General features: G+C 41.7%; 1 protein-coding gene across 1 annotated transcript; it reads left to right on the forward strand.

Moving 5' to 3' along the window:
- The first annotated feature begins 5293 nt into the window (after positions 1 to 5293).
- LOC149752846 (uncharacterized) lies at positions 5294 to 9391 on the forward strand. Its single transcript, XM_089925635.1, has 5 exons — positions 5294 to 5915; positions 5950 to 6881; positions 7291 to 7471; positions 8993 to 9069; positions 9146 to 9391. The coding sequence occupies exons 1-5, from the start codon at positions 5294 to 5296 to the stop codon at positions 9389 to 9391; spliced, it is 2058 nt and encodes a 685-aa protein (XP_089781761.1).
- Positions 9392 to 18341: the final 8950 nt, after the last annotated feature.

An 18341-nucleotide genomic window follows, 5' to 3' on the forward strand; every position in this document is an offset into this window, starting at 1 on the left:
GCTTTGGAGACATGGCAGCACTACTTATGGCCTAAGGAGTTCGTGATTCATACCGATCATGAGTCCTCGAAACACTTGAAGGGCCAACACAAGCTAAATAAAAGGCATGTTCGTTGGGTAGAGTTCATTGAGACGTTTCCATATGTCATCCGGCATAAGCAAGGTAAGGAGAATGTGGTCGCTGATGCACTTTCTCGCAGGTATGAATTACTCTCTACACTTGATGCAAAATTGCTTGGATTTGAACATATTAAAAGTTTATACATTGATGACCATGAATTTTGTGAAGAGTACCGGGCTTGTGAGAAAAATGCTTGTGGTAGAAGTTGAAAAGCCTTTTGTATTTAAAAAACCTTTGGCTTATTTGAAGGGCAGATCATATTTTTTCAGAAAATTAGTGAGTTTTTATTCTCTTTGGTTCTTTGAGGGACTATTCGAACTTATCGGAATTTTCCATGGCGTTCATCATCGACTTATCAAGCGGATTCCCACTACCGTTTGTGGCGTCTTCCGGTTCTTGTTTTGCATTAAACAATGGGTTGAGGTCAAATATACCAAAATTCTTGTTTTTGTTCAAGCAACAGGTCGAGGTCTCCCAACCAAACCGGGTCACGGGTGTTCCTGGGTTTTCCTATTGTTTGGCGGGTCTCGATATTCTTGACGGGGTTCGCATCATTTGGTATCAGAGCCAAGAATTTCTCGTCTCAGGTTTGCCTATCCCATTTAAATTTAGTTTCCTTTCTCTTATCTGGCCGAATCTATTGTGGCTGAATCTGTTTTAGCACTATGTTCGAATTTTGTTGTTTTCTTGTGCCTTAATTCCCTGTTCTTTAGCTTTCCAAATTCGATTTGACATATCATAGTTTAGCTGAATTTCTTTCTTTACCCGTTCCGCTCATAATCTGTTTGTTCTAATTTTAATTCGAAATCTTATTCTATTATTAGCAAGAGAAAGAATCTGATCACCAAAAAAAAAAAAAGAGTAAAAAGACTCGGCAAAAATTTTTTCGTTTGATTTCACCCATTTTGGTTTCAATAAGCCCGAAAATCAACTCACCCCAAAGACCAAAAAACGTTTCGTGGAAATTTCGCTGAATTGTGCTTCTGAAAATCTAATCACCCATATCCCTTGTTTTCTCACTTTTGAACTTGAATTCCCTTGGTGAGTTCTTGGTGAATTGCTGCTGGAAAGAGGATTATTGAGTGGAAAAAGGCAAGAGTGGAGTCATGTCTCACAATATAGCCGAAGGTGCTACGGGAGTGGCTGATCCAAAGCTGTTTATGGAGGCGAAGATGGGTGAGATGAGGCGTATAATGAGGTTGGAGTTAGAGCAGGTTCATGAGCGGATGGATCGGATGGAGAATACACATTTGGAGCAGCCACAAAAACGCTCCTAATTGCATAGGAGGGAAAGAGTCCAACATCAGGGAGTGAGAGATGAAGATGGAGAGAATTATGGGGCTGGTTTTGATGAAGAAGGAGATCAGGATTCGGTTTTTGGTAACAGGAGATATGGAGGGCGGTTTAGAGAAGATAGGTTTAGAGAAGATGGAAATCGGGAAGATAACAACTTGGGTAGTATTAAGATGAAAATTCCAGCATTTCATGGAAGAAACGATCCCGAGGCTTATCTTGAGTGGGAGAAAAAGGTAAAGTTAGTGTTCGATTGCCACAACTACTCCGAAATGAAGAAGGCAAAACTTGCTGCCATTGAATTTTCTTACTATAATATTGCGTGGTGGGATCGGTTAGTGTTGAGCAGGTGGCAAAATAAGGAATGACAGGTAGAGACATGGGAAGAGATGAAAATAGTGATGAGGAAGCGGTTTGTGCCCAGCCATTACCAACAGAAGTTGTACAATACATTGCAAACGCTCAGACAAGGAAACCGGAGTGTGGAGGATTATCATCAAGAGATGGAGATTGCTATGATCCGGGTTAATATCGAAGAAGACCGAGAGGCTACTATGGCTAGGTTCTTGAATGGCTTGAATCAAGAAATTCATGATAGGGTGGAGATGCCGCATTATGTGGAATTGGAGGATATGGTGCACATGGCCATCAAGGTGGAGCAACAACTCAAGAGGAGGGGTGGTACACGTGCATCCCATAATTCTGGTTTTTCTCGTGGAAACCGAGTCATGTGAAGAAAGAGGGGAAACCAGCTGCAAAACCCAATTTCGAGCCAAAATAAGAGACAACCAACCATGGCACTCAAGGTAAATCTGACCCTTCCACTTCTCGAAACCGTGACATTAAGTATTTTAAATGTCAAGGCTCACATAGCAAGTCAATGCCCGAACAAAAGAGTCATGGTGATAAGGGGTAACGGAGAGATCGAAACCGACGACGAGTCCGATACCGACTCTATGCCGCCATTGGAGGATGTGGATGATGAAGAATATGCGGTCCAAGGTGAATTGTTGGTGTCAAGAAGACTCCTAAGCTTGCAAGCAAAAGAAGTTGAAGAAGTGAAGCGGGAGAACATCTTTCATACTAGGTGCTATGTCAAAGACAAGGTATGTAGTATGATTGTTGATGGAGGAAGTTGTACTAATGTTGCAAGCACAACCTTGGTGGAGAAATTAGGACTGCCCGTACTGGAACATCCTAGGCCGTACAAGTTACAATGGCTGAATGATAGTGGCGAGGTAAAGGTGAATAAGCGTGTTTTGGTTTCATTCCGCATCGGAAAATATGAAGATGAAGTTTTGTGTGATGTAGCTCCGATGCAAGTTGGACATTTACTATTAGGCCGACAGTGGTAATTCGATCGGAGAGTTAAGCATGATGGCTTCACCAACAAATACTCGTTCATGCTCAACCAAAAACCCATCACTCTTGTACCGATGACACCAAAACAGATTTATGACGATCAAGTGAGGTTGCAAAAAGAGAGTGATCAAAAGAAAGAGAGTGAGCAAAAGAAAAAGAGTGAAAATCGGAGAGTGGCCGAGCAAAATGAGAGAGAAAAAGAAAATCAAAATTCAGCCAATGAGAGAAATTCAGAGAAGAAACAAAAGAATTTCTATGCAAAAGTGAGTGAGATTAAGCGAGCATTGTTTTCAAATCAGCCGATGATTGTACTTTTGTGCAAGGAGGCATTTTTCAACACTAACGAACTTGACCCTTCTTTGCCGTGTTCTGTTGTTTCTCTTTTGCAGGAATTTGAGGATGTCTTTCCCATGGAAACACCACATGGATTACCACCAATTCGAGGGATTGAACATCAAATTGACTTTGTTCCTGGTGCGACAATTCCAAACCGACCAGCCTATAGGGGCAATCCCGAGGAGACAAAGGAGCTTCAACGGCAGGTAAGTGAGTTGTTGGAGAAGGGGTACGTGAGGGAGAGCATGAGTCCGTGCGCCGTTCCAGTTTTACCTGTACCTAAGAAGGACGGGACGTGGAGAATGTGCAGATTGCCGAGCCATCAACAACATAACGGTAAAGTATCGTCATCCTATTCCTCGCTTAGATGACATACCGTTTGTGGCGTCTTCCGGTTCTTGTTTCGCATTAAACAATGGGTTGAGGTCAAATATACCAAAATTCTTGTTTTTGTTGAAGCAACAGGTCGAGGTCTCGCAACCAAATCGGGTCGTGGGTGTTCCTGGGTTTTCCTATTGTTTGACGGGTCGTGTTATTCTTGACGGGGTTCACATCATTTGGTATCAGAGCCAAGAATTTCTCGTCTCAAGTTTGCCTATCCCATTTAAATTTAGTTTCCTTTCTCTTATCTGGCCGAATCTGTTGTGGCCGAATTGGATTTAGCCCTAAGTTCGAATTTTGTTGTTTTCTTGTGCCTTAATTCCCTGTTCTTTAGCTTTCCAAATTCGATTTGACATATCATAGTTTAGCCGAATTTCTTTCTTTACGCGTTCCGCTCATAATCTGTTTGTTCTAATTTTAATTCGAAATCTTATTCTATTATTAGCAATAGCAAGAATCTGATCACCAAAAAAAAAAAGAGTAAAAAGACTCGACAAAAATTTTTTCGTTTGATTTCACCCATTTTGGTTTCAATAAGCCCGAAAATCAACTCACCCCAAAGACCAAAAAAATTTTCGTGGAAATTTCGCTAAATTGTGCTTCTGAAAATCTAATCACCCATATCCCTTGTTTTCTCACTTTTGAACTTGAATTCCCTTGGTGAGTTCTTGGTGAATTGTTGCTGGAAAGAGGATTATTGAATGGAAAAAGGCAAGAGTGGAGTCATGTCTCACAATATAGCCGAAGGTGCTACGGGAGTGGCTGATCCAAAGCTGTTTATGGAGGCGAAGATGGGTGAGATGAGGCGTATAATGAGGTTGGAGTTAGAGCAGGTTCATGAGCGGATGGATCGGATGGAGAATACACGTTTGGAGCAGCCACAAAAACGCTCCTAATTTGCGTAGGAGGGAAAGAGTCCAACATTAGGGAGTGAGAGATGAAGATGGAGAGTATTATGGGGCTGGTTTTGATGAAGAAGAAGATCAGGATTCGGTTGTTGGTAACAGGAGTTATGGAGGGCGGTTTAGAGAAGATGAAATCGGGAAGATAACAACTTGGGTAGTATTAAGATGAAAACTCCAGCATTTCAAGGAAGAAACGATCCCGAGTTTTATCTTGAGTGGGAGAAAAAGGTAGAGTTAGTGTTCGATTGCCACAACTACTCTGAAATGAAGAAGGTAAAACTTGCTGCCATTGAATTTTCTGACTATAATATTGCATGGTGGGATCAGCTAGTCTTGAGCAGGTGGCGAAATAGGGAACGACAGGTAGAGATGTGGGAAGAGATGAAAATAGTGATGAGGAAGCGGTTTGTGCCCAGCCATTACCACCGGGAGTTGTACGATAAATTGCAAACGCTCAGACAAGGTAATCAAAGTGTGGAGGATTATCATCAAGAGATGGACATTGCTATGATCCGGGGTAATATCGAAGAAGACCGAGAGGCTACTATGGCTAGGTTCTTGAATGGCTTGAATCAAGAAATTCATGATAGGGTGGAGATGCAGCATTATGTGGAATTGAAGGTGATGGTGCACATGGCCATCAAGGTGGAGCAACAACTCGAGAGGAGGGTTGATACACGTGCCTCCCATAATTTGGGTTTTTCCCATGGAAGCCGATTCGTGTGAAGAAAGTGTAGAAACCAGCTGCAAAACCCAAATTCGAGCCAAAACAAGAGACAACCAACCACGCACTCAAGGTAAATCTGACCGTTCCACTTCTCGAAACCGTGACATTAAGTATTTTAAATGTCAAGGCAGGGGTCACATAGCAAGTCAATGCCCGAACAAAAGAGTCATGTTGATAAGGGGTAACGGAGAGATCGAAACCGACGACGAGTCCGATACCGACTCTATGCCACCATTGGAGGACGTGGATGATGAAGAATATGCGGTCCAAGGTGAATTGTTGGTGTCAAGAAGACTCCTAAGCTTGCAAGCAAAAGAAGTTGAAGAAGTGCAGCGGGGGAATATCTTTCATACTAGGTGCTATGTCAAAGACAAGGTATGTAGTATGATTGTTGATGGAGGAAGTTGTACTAATGTTGCAAGCACAACCTTGGTGGAGAAATTAGGACTGCCCATACTCAAACGTCCTAGGCCGTACAAGTTACAATGGCTGAATGATAGTGGCGAGGTAAAGGTGAATAAACATGTTTTGGTTTCATTCCGCATCGGAAAATATGAAGATGAAGTTTGGTGTGATGTAGCTCCGATGCAAGCCGGACATTTACTATTAGGCCGACCGTGGCAATTCAATCGGAGAGTTAAGCATGATGGCTTCACCAACAAATACTCGTTCGTGCTCAACCAAAAATCCATCACTCTTGTACGGATGACACCGAAACAGGTTTATGACGATCAAGTGAGGTTGCAAAAAGAGAGTGATCAAAAGAAAGAGAGTGAGCAAAAGAAAAAGAGTGAAAATCGGAGAGTGGCCGAGCAAAATGAGAGAGAAAAAGAATCAAAATTCAGCCAATGAGAGAAATTCAGAGAAGAAACAAAAGAATTTCTATGCAAAAGTGAGTGAGATTAAGCGAGCAATGTTTTCAAATCAGCCGATGATTGTACTTTTGTGCAAGGAGGCATTTTTCAACACTAACGAACTTGACCCTTCTTTGCCGTGTTCTGTTGTTTCTCTTTTGCAGGAATTTGAGGATGTCTTTCCCATGGAAACACCACATGGATTACCACCAATTCGAGGGATTGAACATCAAATTGACTTTGCTCCTGGTGCGACAATTCCAAATCGACCAGCCTATAGGGGCAATCCCGAGGAGACAAAGGAGCTTCAACGGCAGGTAAGTGAGTTGTTGGAGAAGGGGTACGTGAGGGAGAGCCTGAGTCCGTGCGCCGTTCCAGTTTTACTTGTACCTAAGAAGGATGGGACATGGAGAATGTGCGTTGATTGCCGAGCCATTAGCAACATAACGGCAAAGTATCGTCATCCTATTCCTCGCTTAGATGACATGTTAGATGAGTTGCATGGTTCTTGTGTGTTCTCTAAGATTGATTTAAAGAGTGGTTATCATCAGATTAGAATGAAAGAAGAAGATGAATGGAAAACTGCTTTTAAAACAAAATATGGTTTGTATGAATGGTTAGTTATGTCTTTTGGTTTGACTAATGCACCAAGCACTTTTATGAGACTTATGAATCATGTTTTGCATGCATTTATAGGCAGGTTTGTTGTTCTCTATTTTGATGATATACTCATTTATGGCAAAAACTTGGATGTTCATGTCGTACATTTGAAATCGATTTTAGATGTGCTTAGGAAAGAAAAGTTATTTGCTAACATGAAGAAGTGTGCTTTTTGCACCGATAAGCTTGTATTTCTTGAATTTTTTGTTAATGCACAAGGCTTACAGGTTGATGAAGAGAAGGTACGAGCAATCCAAAAGTGGCCGAGTCCCACAAGTGTAGGCAATGTTCGTAGTTTTCATGGACTTGCTAGTTTTTACCGGCGGTTTTGTGAAGGACTTTAGTAGCATAGCCGCACCACTTACCGAAGTGATCAAGAAGAATGTCGGATTTAGATGGGGAGAAGAACAAGAGAAGGTGTTTCAGCTAATCAAAGAGAAGCTAACAAACGTCCCCTTATTGTCTTTACCTAACTTTTCTAAAACGTTTGAGATTGAATGTGATGCTTCAAGTATTGGTATATGCGCAGTTCTTATGCAGGAGGGACGACCAATTGCTTACTTCAGCGAGAAATTAAGCAGGGCAACCTTAAACTGCCCGACTTATGACAAGGAGTTGTATGCATTGGTTTGAGCTTTGGAGACATGGCAGCACTACTTATGGCCTAAGGAGTTCGTGATTCACACCGATCTTGAGTCCTCGAAACACTTGAAGGGCCAACACAAGCTAAATAAAAGGCGTGCTCGTTGGGTAGAGTTCATTGAGACGTTTCCATATGTCATCCGGCAAAAGCAAGGTAAGGAGAATGTGGTCGCTGATGCACTTCTCACAGGTATGAATTACTCTCGACACTTGATGCAAAATTGCCTGGATTTAAACACATTAAAAGTTTATACATTGATGACCATGAATTTTGTGAAGAGTACCGGGCTTGTGAGAAAAACGCTTGTGGTAGATGTTGAAAAGCCTTTTGTATTTAAAAAACCTTTGGCTTATTTGAAAGGTAGATCATATTTTTTCAGAAAATTGGTGAGTTTTCATTCTCTTTGGTTCTTTGAAGGACTATTCGAACTTATCGAAATTTTCCGTGGCATTCATCATCGACTTATCAAGCGGATTCCCACTACCGTTTGTGGCGTCTTTCGGTTCTTGTTTCGCATTAAACAATGGGTTGACGTCAAATATACCAAAATTCTTGTTTTTGTTGAAGCAACAGGTCGAGGTCTCCCACCCAAACCGGGTTGTGGGTGTTCTTGGTTTTTCTATTGTTTGACGGGTCTCGTTATTCTTGATGGGGTGCGCATCATTTGGTATCAGAGCCAAGAATTTCTCGTCTCAGGTTTGCCTATCCCATTTAAATTTAGTTCCCTTTCTCTTATCTGGCAGAATCTGTTGTGGCCGAATTGGTTTTAGCCCTAAGTTCGAATTTTGTTGTTTCCTTGTGCCTTAATTCCGTGTTCTTTAGCTTTCCAAATTCGATTTGACATAGTTTAGCCGAATTTCTTTCTTTACCCGTTCCGCTCATAATCTGTTTGTTCTAATTTTAATTCGAAATCTTATTCTATTATTAGCAAAAGAAAGAATCTGATCACCAAAAAAAAAAGAGTAAAAAGACTCGACAAAAATTTTTTCGTTTGATTTCACCCATTTTGGTTTCAATAAGCCCGAAAATCAACTCACCCCAAAGACCAAAAAAAATTGCATGGAAATTTTGCTGAATTGTGCTTCTGAAAATCTAATCACCCATATCCCTTGTTTTCTCACTTTTGAACTTGAATTCCCTTGGTGAGTTCTTGGTGAATTGTTGCTGGAAAGAGGATTATTGAGTGAAAAAAAGGCAAGAAGATGGGTGATCCAAAGCTATTTATGGAGGCGAAGAAGATGGGTGAGATGAGGCATATAATGAGGTTGGAGTTAGAGCAGGTTCATGAGCGGATGGATCGGATGGAGAATACACGTTTGGAGCAGCCACAAAAATGCTCCTAATTTGCATAGGAGGGAAAGAGTCCAACATCAGGGAGAGAGAGATGAAGATGGAGAGTATTATCGGGCTGGTTTTGATGAAGATGAAGACCAGGATTCGGTTGTTGGTAACAGGAGATATGGGGGGCGGTTTAGAGAAGATAGGTTTAGAGAAGATAGGTTTAGAGAAGATGGAAATCGAGAAGATAACAACTTGGGTAGTATTAAGATGAAAATTCCAGCATTTCACGGAAGAAACAATCCCGAGGCTTATCTTGAGTGGGAGAAAAAGGTAGAGTTAGTGTTCGATTGCCACAACTACTCCGAAATGAAGAAGGCAAAACTTGCTGCCATTGAATTTTCTGACTATAATATTGCGTGGTGGGATCAGTTAGTGTTGAGCAGGTGGCAAAATGGGGAATGACACGTAGAGACGTGGGAAGAGATGAAAATAGTGATGAGGAAGCGGTTTGTGCCCAGATATTACCACCGGGAGTTGTACAATACATTGCAAACGCTCAGACAAGGTAACCGGAGTGTGCAGGATTATCATCAAGAGATGGAGATTGCTATGATCCGGGTTAATATCGAAGAAGACCGAGAGGCTACTATGGCTAGGTTCTTGAATGGCTTGAATCAAGAAATTCATGATAGGGTGGAGATGCAGCATTATGTGGAATTGGAGGATATGGTGCACATGGCCATCAAGGTGGAGCAACAACTCAAGAGGAGGGGTGGTACACGTGCATCCCATAATTCTGATTTTTCTCGTGGAAACCGAGTCATGTGAAGAAAGAGGGGAAACCAGCTGCAAAACCCAAATTCGAGCCAAAACAAGAGACAACCAACCATCGCACTCAAGGTAAATCTGACCCTTCCACTTCTCGAAACCGTGACATTAAGTATTTTAAATGTCAAGGCTCACATAGCAAGTTAATGCCCGAACAAATGAGTCATGGTGATAAGGGGTAACGGAGAGATCGAAACCGACGACGAGTCCGATACCGACTCTATGCCGCCATTGGAGGATGTGGATGATGAAGAATATGCGGTCCAAGGTGAATTGTTGGTGTCAAGAAGACTCCTAAGCTTGCAAGCAAAAGAAGTTGAAGAAGTGCAGCGGGAGAACATCTTTCATACTAGGTGCTATGTCAAAGACATCGTATGTAGTATGATTGTTGATGGAGGAAGTTGTACTAATGTTGCAAGCACAACCTTGGTGGAGAAATTAGGACTGGGCGTACTGCAACACCCTAGGCCGTACAAGTTACAATGGCTGAATGATAGTGGCGAGGTAAAGGTGAATAAGCGTGTTTTGGTTTCATTCCGCATCGGAAAATATGAAGATGAAGTTTTGTGTGATGTAGCTCCGATGCAAGCTGGACATTTACTATTAGGCCGACAGTGGTAATTCGATCGGAGAGTTAAGCATGATGGCTTCACCAACAAATACTCGTTCGTGCTCAACCAAAAACCCATCACTCTTATACCGATGACACCGAAACATATTTATGACGATCAAGTGAGGTTGCAAAAAGAGAGTGATCAAAAGAAAGAGAGTGAGCAAAAGAAAAAGAGTGAAAATCGGAGAGTGGCCGAGCAAAATGAGAGAGAAAAAGAAAATCAAAATTCAGCCAATGAGAGAAATTCAGAGAAGAAACAAAAGAATTTCTATGCAAAAGTGAGTGAGATTAAGCGAGCAATGTTTTCAAATCAGCCGATGATTGTACTTTTGTGCAAGGAGGCATTTTTCAACACTAACAAACTTGACCCTTCTTTGCCGTGTTCTGTTGTTTCTCTTTTGCAGGAATTTGAGGATGTCTTTCCCATGGAAACACCACATGGATCACCACCAATTCGAGGGATTGAACATCAAATTGACTTTGTTCCTGGTGCGACAATTCCAAACCGACCAGCCTATAGGGGCAATCCCGAGGAGACAAAGGAGCTTCAACGGCAGGTAAGTGAGTTGTTGGAGAAGGGGTACATGAGGAAGAGCATGAGTCCGTGCGCCGTTCCAGTTTTACTTGTACCTAAGAAGGATGGGACGTGGAAAATGTGCGTTGATTGTCGAGCCATCAACAACATAACGGTAAAGTATCGTCATCCTATTCCTCACTTAGATGACATACCGTTTGTGGCGTCTTCCGATTCTTGTTTCGCATTAAACAATGGGTTGAGGTCAAATATACCAAAATTCTTGTTTTTGTTGAAGCAACAGGTCGAGGTCTCCCAACCAAACCGGGTCGTGGGCGTTCCTGGGTTTTCCTATTGTTTGACGTGTCTCGTTTTTCTTGACGGGGTTCGCATCATTTGGTATCAGAGCCAAGAATTTCTCGTCTCAAGTTTGCCTATCCCATTTAAATTTAGCTTCCTTTCTCTTATCTGGCCGAATCTGTTGTGGCCGAATTGGTTTTAGCCCTAAGTTCGAATTTTGTTGTTTTCTTGTGCCTTAATTCCCTGTTCTTTAGCTTTCCAAATTCGATTTGACATATCATAGCTTAGCCGAATTTCTTTCTTTACCCGTTCTGCTCATAATCTGTTTGTTCTAATTTTAATTCGAAATCTTATTCTATTATTAGCAAAAGAAAGAATCTGATCACCAAAAAAAAAAAGAGTAAAAAGACTCGACAAAAATTTTTTCGTTTGATTTCACCCATTTTGGTTTCAGTAAGCCCGAAAATCAACTCACCCCAAAGACCAAAAAAATTTTCGTGGAAATTTCGCTAAATTGTCCTTCTGAAAATCTAATCGCCCATATCCCTTGTTTTCTCACTTTTGAACTTGAATTCCCTTGGTGAGTTCTTGGTGAATTGTTGCTGGAAAGAGGATTATTGAGTGAAAAAAGGCAAGAGTGGAGTCATGTCTCACAATATAGCCGAAGGTGCCACGGGAGTGGCTGATCCAAAGCTATTTATGGAGGCGAAGAAGATGGGTGAGATGAGGCATATAGAGGTTGGAGTTAGAGCGGGTTCATGAGCGGATGGATCGGATGGAGAATACACGTTTGGAGCAGCCACAAAAACGCTCCTAATTTGCATAGGAGGGAAAGAGTCCAACATCAGGGAGTGAGAGATGAAGATGGAGAGTATTATCGGGCCGGTTTTGATGAAGAAGAAGACCAGGATTCGGTTGTTGGTAACTGGAGATATGGAGGGCGGTTTAGAGAAGATAGGTTTAGAGAAGATGGAAATCGGGAAGTTAACAACTTGGGTAGTATTAAGATGAAAATTCCAGCATTTCACGGAAGAAACGATCCCGAGGCTTATCTTGAGTGGGAGAAAAAGGTAGAGTTAGTGTTCGATTGCCACAACTACTCCGAAATGAAGAAGGCAAAACTTGCTGCCATTGAATTTTCTGACTATAATATTGCGTGGTGGGATCAGTTAGTGTTGAGCAGGTGGCAAAATAGGGAATGACAGGTAGAGACGTGGGAAGAGAAGAAAATAGTGATGAGGAAGCGGTTTGTGCCCAGATATTACCACCGGGAGTCGTACAATACATTGCAAACGCTCAGACAAGGTAACCGGAGTGTGGAGCATTATCATCAAGAGATGGAGATTGCTATGATCCGGGTTAATATCGAAGAAGACCGAGAGGCTACTATGGCTAGGTTCTTGAATGGCTTGAATCAAGAAATTCATGATAGGGTGGAGATGCAGCATTATGTGGAATTGGAGGATATGGTGCACATGGCCATCAAGGTGGAGCAACAACTCAAGAGGAGGGGTGGTACACGTGCATCCCATAATTCTGGTTTTTCTCGTGGAAACCGAGTCATGTGAAGAAAAAGGGAAACCAGCTGCAAAACCCAAATTCGAGCCAAAACAAGAGACAACCAACCATGGCACTCAAGGTAAATCTGACCCTTCCACTTCTCGAAACCGTGACTAAGTATTTTAAATGTCAAGGCAGGGGTCACATAGCAAGTCAATGCCCGAACAAAAGAGTCATGGTGATAAGGGGTAACGGAGAGATCGAAACCGACAACGAGTCCGATACCGACTCTATGCCACTATTGGAGGACGTGTATGATGAAGAATATGCGGTCCAAGGTGAATTGTTGGTGTCAAGAAGACTCCTAAGCTTGCAAGCAAAAGAAGTTGAAGAAGTGCAGCGGGGGAACATCTTTCATACTAGGTGCTATGTCAAAGACAAGGTATGTAGTATGATTGTTGATGGAGGAAGTTGTACTAATGTTGCAAGCACAACCTTGGTGGAGAAAGACTTCCCATACTGAAACATCCTAGGCCGTACAAGTTACAATGGCTGAATAATAGTGGCGAGGTAAAGGTGAATAAGCGTGTTTTGGTTTCATTCCGCATCGAAAAATATGAAGATGAAGTTTTGTGTGATGTAGCTCCGATGCAAGCTGGACATTTACTATTAGGCCGACCATGGCAATTTGATCGGAGAGTTAAGCATGATGGCTTCACCAACAAATACTCCTTCGTGCTCAACCAAAAACCCATCACTCTTGTACGGATGACACCAAAACAGGTTTATGACGATCAAGTGAGTGCAAAAAGAGAGTGATCAAAAGAAAGAGAGTGAGCAAAAGAAAAAGAGTGAAAATCGGAGAGTGGCCGAGCAAAATGAGAGAGAAAAAGAAAATCAAAATTCAGCCAATAAGAGAAATTCATAGAAGAAACAAAAGAATTTCTATGCAAAAGTGAGTGAGATTAAGCGAGCAATGTTTTCAAAACAGCCGATGATTGTACTTTTGTACAAGGAGGCATTTTTCAACACTAACGAACTTGACCCTGCTTTGCCGAGTTCTGTTTTTTCTCTTTTGCACGAATTTGAGGATGTCTTTCCCGAGGAAACACCACATGGATTACCACCAATTCGAGGGATTGAACATCAAATTGACTTTGTTCCTGGTGCGACAATTCCAAACCGACCAGCCTATAGGGGCAATCCCGAGGAGACAAAGGTGCTTCAACGGCAGGTAAGTGAGTTGTTGGAGAAGGGGTACGTGAGGGAGAGCGTGAGTCCATGCGCCGTTCCAGTTTTACTTGTGCCTAGAAGGATGGGACGTGGAGAATGTGCGTTGATTGCCGAGCCATCAGCAACATAAAGGTAAAGTATCGTCATCCTATTCCTCGCTTAGATGACATGTTAGATGAGTTGCATGGTTCTTGTGTGTTCTCTAAGATTGATTTAAAGAGTGGTTATCATCAGATTAGAATGAAAGAAGAAGATGAATGGAAAACTGCTTTTAAAACAAAATATCGTTTGTATGAATGGTTAGTTATGCCTTTTGGTTTGACTAATGCACCAAGCACTTTTATGAGACTTATGAATCATGTTTTGCATGCATTTATAGGCAGGTTTGTTGGTGTCTATTTTGATGATATACTCATTTATAGCAAAAACTTGGATGATCATGTCGTACATTTGAAATCGATTTTAGATGTGCTTAGGAAAGAAAAGTTATTTGCTAACATGAAGAAGTGTACTTTTTGCACCGATAAGCTTGTATTTCTAGGATTTGTTGTTTGTGCACAAGGCTTACAAGTTGATGAAGAGAAGGTACGAGCAATCCAAGAGTGGCCGAGTCCCACAAGTGTAGGCAATGTTCGTAGTTTTCATGGACTTGCTAGTTTTTACCGGCGGTTTGTGAAGGACTTTAGTAGCATAGCCGCACCACTTACCGAAGTGATCAAGAAGAACGTCGGATTTAGATGGGGAGAAGAACAAGAGAAGGCGTTTCAGCTAATCAAAGAGAAGCTAACCAACGTCCCCTTATTGTCTTTACCTAACTTTTCTAAAACGTTTGAGATTGAATGTGATGCTTCAAGTATTGGTATGGGCGCAGTTCTTATGCAGGAGGGACGACCAATTGCTTACTTCAGCGAGAAATTAAGCAGGGCAGCCTTAAACTACCCGACTTATGACAAGGAGTTGTATGCATTGGTTTGAGCTTTGGAGACATGGCAGCACTACTTATGGCCTAAGGAGTTCGTGATTCACATCGATCTTGAGTCCTCGAAACACTTGAAGGGCCAACACAAGCTAAATAAAAGGCGTGCTCGTTGGGTAGAGTTCATTGAGACGTTTCCATATGTCATCCGGCATAAGCAAGGTAAGGAGAATGTGGTCGCTGATGCACTTTCTCGCAGGTATGAATTACTCTCTACACTTGATGCAAAATTGCTTGGATTTGAACATATTAAAAGTTTATACATTGATGACCATGAATTTTGTGAAGAGTACCGGGCTTGTGAGAAAAACGTTTGTGGCATATGTTGAAAAGCCTTTTGTATTTAAAAACCTTTGGCTTATTTGAAGGGCAGATCATATTTTTTCAGAAAATTGGTGAGTTTTTATTCTCTTTGGTTCTTTGAAGGACTATTCGAACTTATCGGAATTTCCGTGGCATTCATCATCGACTTATCAAGCGGATTCCCACTACCGTTTGTGGCGTCTTCCGGTTCTTGTTTCGCATTAAACAATGGGTTGAGGTCAAATATACCAAAATTCTTGTTTTTGTTGAAGCAACAGGTCGAGGTATCCCAACCAAACTGGGTCGTGGGTGTTCTTGCGTTTTCCTATTGTTTGACGGGTCCCGTTATTCTTGATGGGGTTCGTATCATTTGGTATCAGAGTCAAGAATTTCTCGACTCAGGTTTGCCTATCCCATTTAAATTTAGTTTCCTTTCTCTTATCTGGCCGAATCTGTTGTGGCCGAATTGGTTTTAGCCCTAAGTTCGAATTTTGTTGTTTCCTTGTGCCTTAATTCCGTATTCTTTAGCTTTCCAAATTCGATTTGACATATCATAGCTTAGCCGAATTTCTTTCTTTACCCGTTCCGCTCATAATCTGTTTGTTCTAATTTTAATTCGAAATCTTATTCTATTATTAGCAAAAGAAAGAATTTGATCACCAAAAAAAAAAAAGAGTAAAAAGACTCGACAAAAATTTTTTCGTTTGATTTCACCCATTTTGGTTTCAATAAGCCCGAAAATCAACTCACCCCAAAGACCAAAAAAAATTTCGTGGAAATTTTGCTGAATTGTGCTTCTGAAAATCTAATCACCCATATCCCTTGTTTTCTCACTTTTGAACTTGAATTCCCTTGGTAAGTTCTTGGTGAATTGTTGCTGGAAGGAGGATTATTGAGTGAAAAAAGGCAAGAGTGGAGTCATGTCTCACAATATAGCCGAAGGTGCTACGGGAGTGGCTGATCCAAAGCTGTTTATGGAGGCGAAGATGGGTGAGATGAGGCATATAATGAGGTTGGAGTTAGAGCAGGTTCATGAGCGGATGGATCGGATGGAGAATACACGTTTGGAGCAGCCACAAAAATGCTCCTAATTTGCATAGGAGGGAAAGAGTCCAACATCAGGGAGTGAGAGATGAAGATGGAGAGTATTATGGGGCTGGTTTTGATGAAGAAGAAGATCAGGATTCGGTTGTTGGTAACAGGAGATATGGAGGGCGGTTTAGAGAAGATAGGTTTAGAGAAGATGGAAATCGTGAAGATAACAACTTGGGTAGTATTAAGAAGAAAATTCCAGCATTTCAAGGAAGAAACGATCCCGAGGCTTATCTTGAGTGGGAGAAAAAGGTAGAGTTAGTGTTCGATTGCCACAACTACTCCGAAATGAAGAAAGTAAAACTTGTTGCCATTGAATTTTCTGATTATAATATTGCGTGGTGGGATCAGTTAGTGTTGAGCAGGTGGCGCAATAGGGAACGACAGGTAGAGACGTGGGAAGAGATGAAAATAGTGATGTGGAAGCGGTTTGTGCCCAGCCATTACCACCGGGAGTTGTACAATAAATTGCAAACGCTCAGACAAGGTAACCGGAGTGTGGAGGATTATCATCAAGAGATGGAGATTGCTATGATCCGGGCTAATATCGAAGAAGACCGAGAGGCTACTATGGCTAAGTTCATGAATGGCTTGAATCAAGAAATTCATGATAGGGTGGAGATGCAACATTATGTGGAATTGGAGGATATGGTGCACATGGCCATCAAGGTGGAGCAACAACTCAAGAGGAGGGGTGGTACACGTGCATCCCATAATTCGGGTTTTTCTCGTGGAAACCAAGTCATGTGAAAAAAGAGGAGAAACCAGCTGCAAAACCCAAATTCGAGCCAAAACAAGAGACAACCAACCATAGCACTCAAGGTAAATCTGACCCTTCCACTTCTCGAAACCGTGACATTAAGTATTTTAAATGTCAAGGCTCACATAGCAAGTCAATGCCCGAACAAAAGAGTCATGGTGATAAGGGGTAACGGAGAGATCGAAACCGACGACGAGTCCGATACCGACTCTATGCCGCCATTGGAGGACGTGGATGATGAAGAATATGCGGTCCAAGGTGAATTGTTGGTGTCAAGAAGACTCCTAAGCTTGCAAGCAAAAGAAGTTGAAGAAGTGCAGCGGGAGAACATCTTTCATACTAGGTGCTATGTCAAAGACAAGGTATGTAGTATGATTATTGATGGAGGAAGTTGTCCTAATGTTGCAAGCACAACCTTGGTGGAGAAATTAGGACTGCCCATACTGTAACATCCTAGGCCGTATAAGTTACAATGGCTGAATGATAGTGGCGAGGTAAAGGTGAATATGCGTGCTTTGGTTTCATTCCGCATCGGCAAATATGAAGATGAAGTTTTGTGTGATGTAGCTCCGATGCAAGCTGGACATTTACAATTAGGCCGACAGTGGTAATTCGATCGGAGAGTTAAGCATGATGGCTTCACCAACAAATACTCGTTCGTGCTCAACCAAAAACCCATCACTCTTGTACCGATGACACCAAAACAGATTTATGACGATCAAATGAGGTTGCAAAAAGAAAGTGATCAAAAGAAAGAGAGTGAGCAAAAGAAAAAGAGTGAAAATCGGAGAGTGGCCGAGCAAAATGAGAGAGAAAAAGAAAATCAAAATTCAGCCAATAAGAGAAATTCATAGAAGAAACAAAAGAATTTCTATGCAAAAGTGAGTGAGATTAAGCGAGCAATGCTTTCAAAACATCCGATGATTGTACTTTTGTACAAGGAGGCATTTTTCAACACTAACGAACTTGACCCTGCTTTGCCGAGTTCTGTTTTTTCTCTTTTGCAGGAATTTGAGGATGTCTTTCCCGAGGAAACACCACATGGATTACCACCAATTCGAGGGATTGAACATCAAATTGACTTTGTTCCTGGTGCGACAATTCCAAACCGACCAGCCTATAGGGGCAATCCCGAGGAGACAAAGGAGCTTCAACGGCAGGTAAATGAGTTGTTGGAGAAGGGGTACGTGAGGGAGAGCGTGAGTCCATGCGCCGTTCCAGTTTTACTTGTGCCTAGAAGGATGGGACGTGGAGAATGTGCATTGATTGCTGAGCCATCAACAACATAACGGTAAAGTATCGTCATCCTATTCCTCGCTTAGATGACATGTTAGATGAGTTGCATGGTTCTTGTGTGTTCTTTAAGATTGATTTAAAGAGTGGTTATCATCAGATTAGAATGAAAGAAGAAGATGAATGGAAAACTGCTTTTAAAACAAAATATGGTTTGTATGAATGGTTAGTTATGCCTTTTGGTTTGACTAATGCACCAAGCACTTTTATGAGACTTATGAATCATGTTTTGCGTGCATTTATAGGCAGGTTTGTTGTTCTCTATTTTGATGATACACTCATTTATAGCAAAAACTTGGATGATCATGTTGTACATTTGAAATCAATTTTAGATGTGCTTTGGAAAGAAAAGTTATTTGCTAACAT

The sequence above is a fragment of the Phoenix dactylifera genome, chromosome 9 (assembly GCF_051530095.1).
Source record: "Phoenix dactylifera cultivar Ajwa chromosome 9, Ajwa_hap1_PhDact_Kaust_v1.1, whole genome shotgun sequence".
In the NCBI taxonomy this organism is placed as follows: domain Eukaryota; kingdom Viridiplantae; phylum Streptophyta; class Magnoliopsida; order Arecales; family Arecaceae; genus Phoenix; species Phoenix dactylifera.

Coding starts and splice junctions, on each gene's coding strand:
- LOC149752846 (XM_089925635.1), top strand. CDS start 5,294: ATGTTGATAAGGGGTAACGGAGAGATCGAAACCGACGACGAGTCCGAT. Junction 6,882..7,290: donor TACAGGTTGATGAAGAGAAG/GTACGAGCAATC, acceptor GAGACATGGCAG/CACTACTTATGGCCTAAGGA. Junction 7,472..8,992: donor CGCTGATGCACTTCTCACAG/GTATGAATTACT, acceptor TGGTGGGATCAG/TTAGTGTTGAGCAGGTGGCA.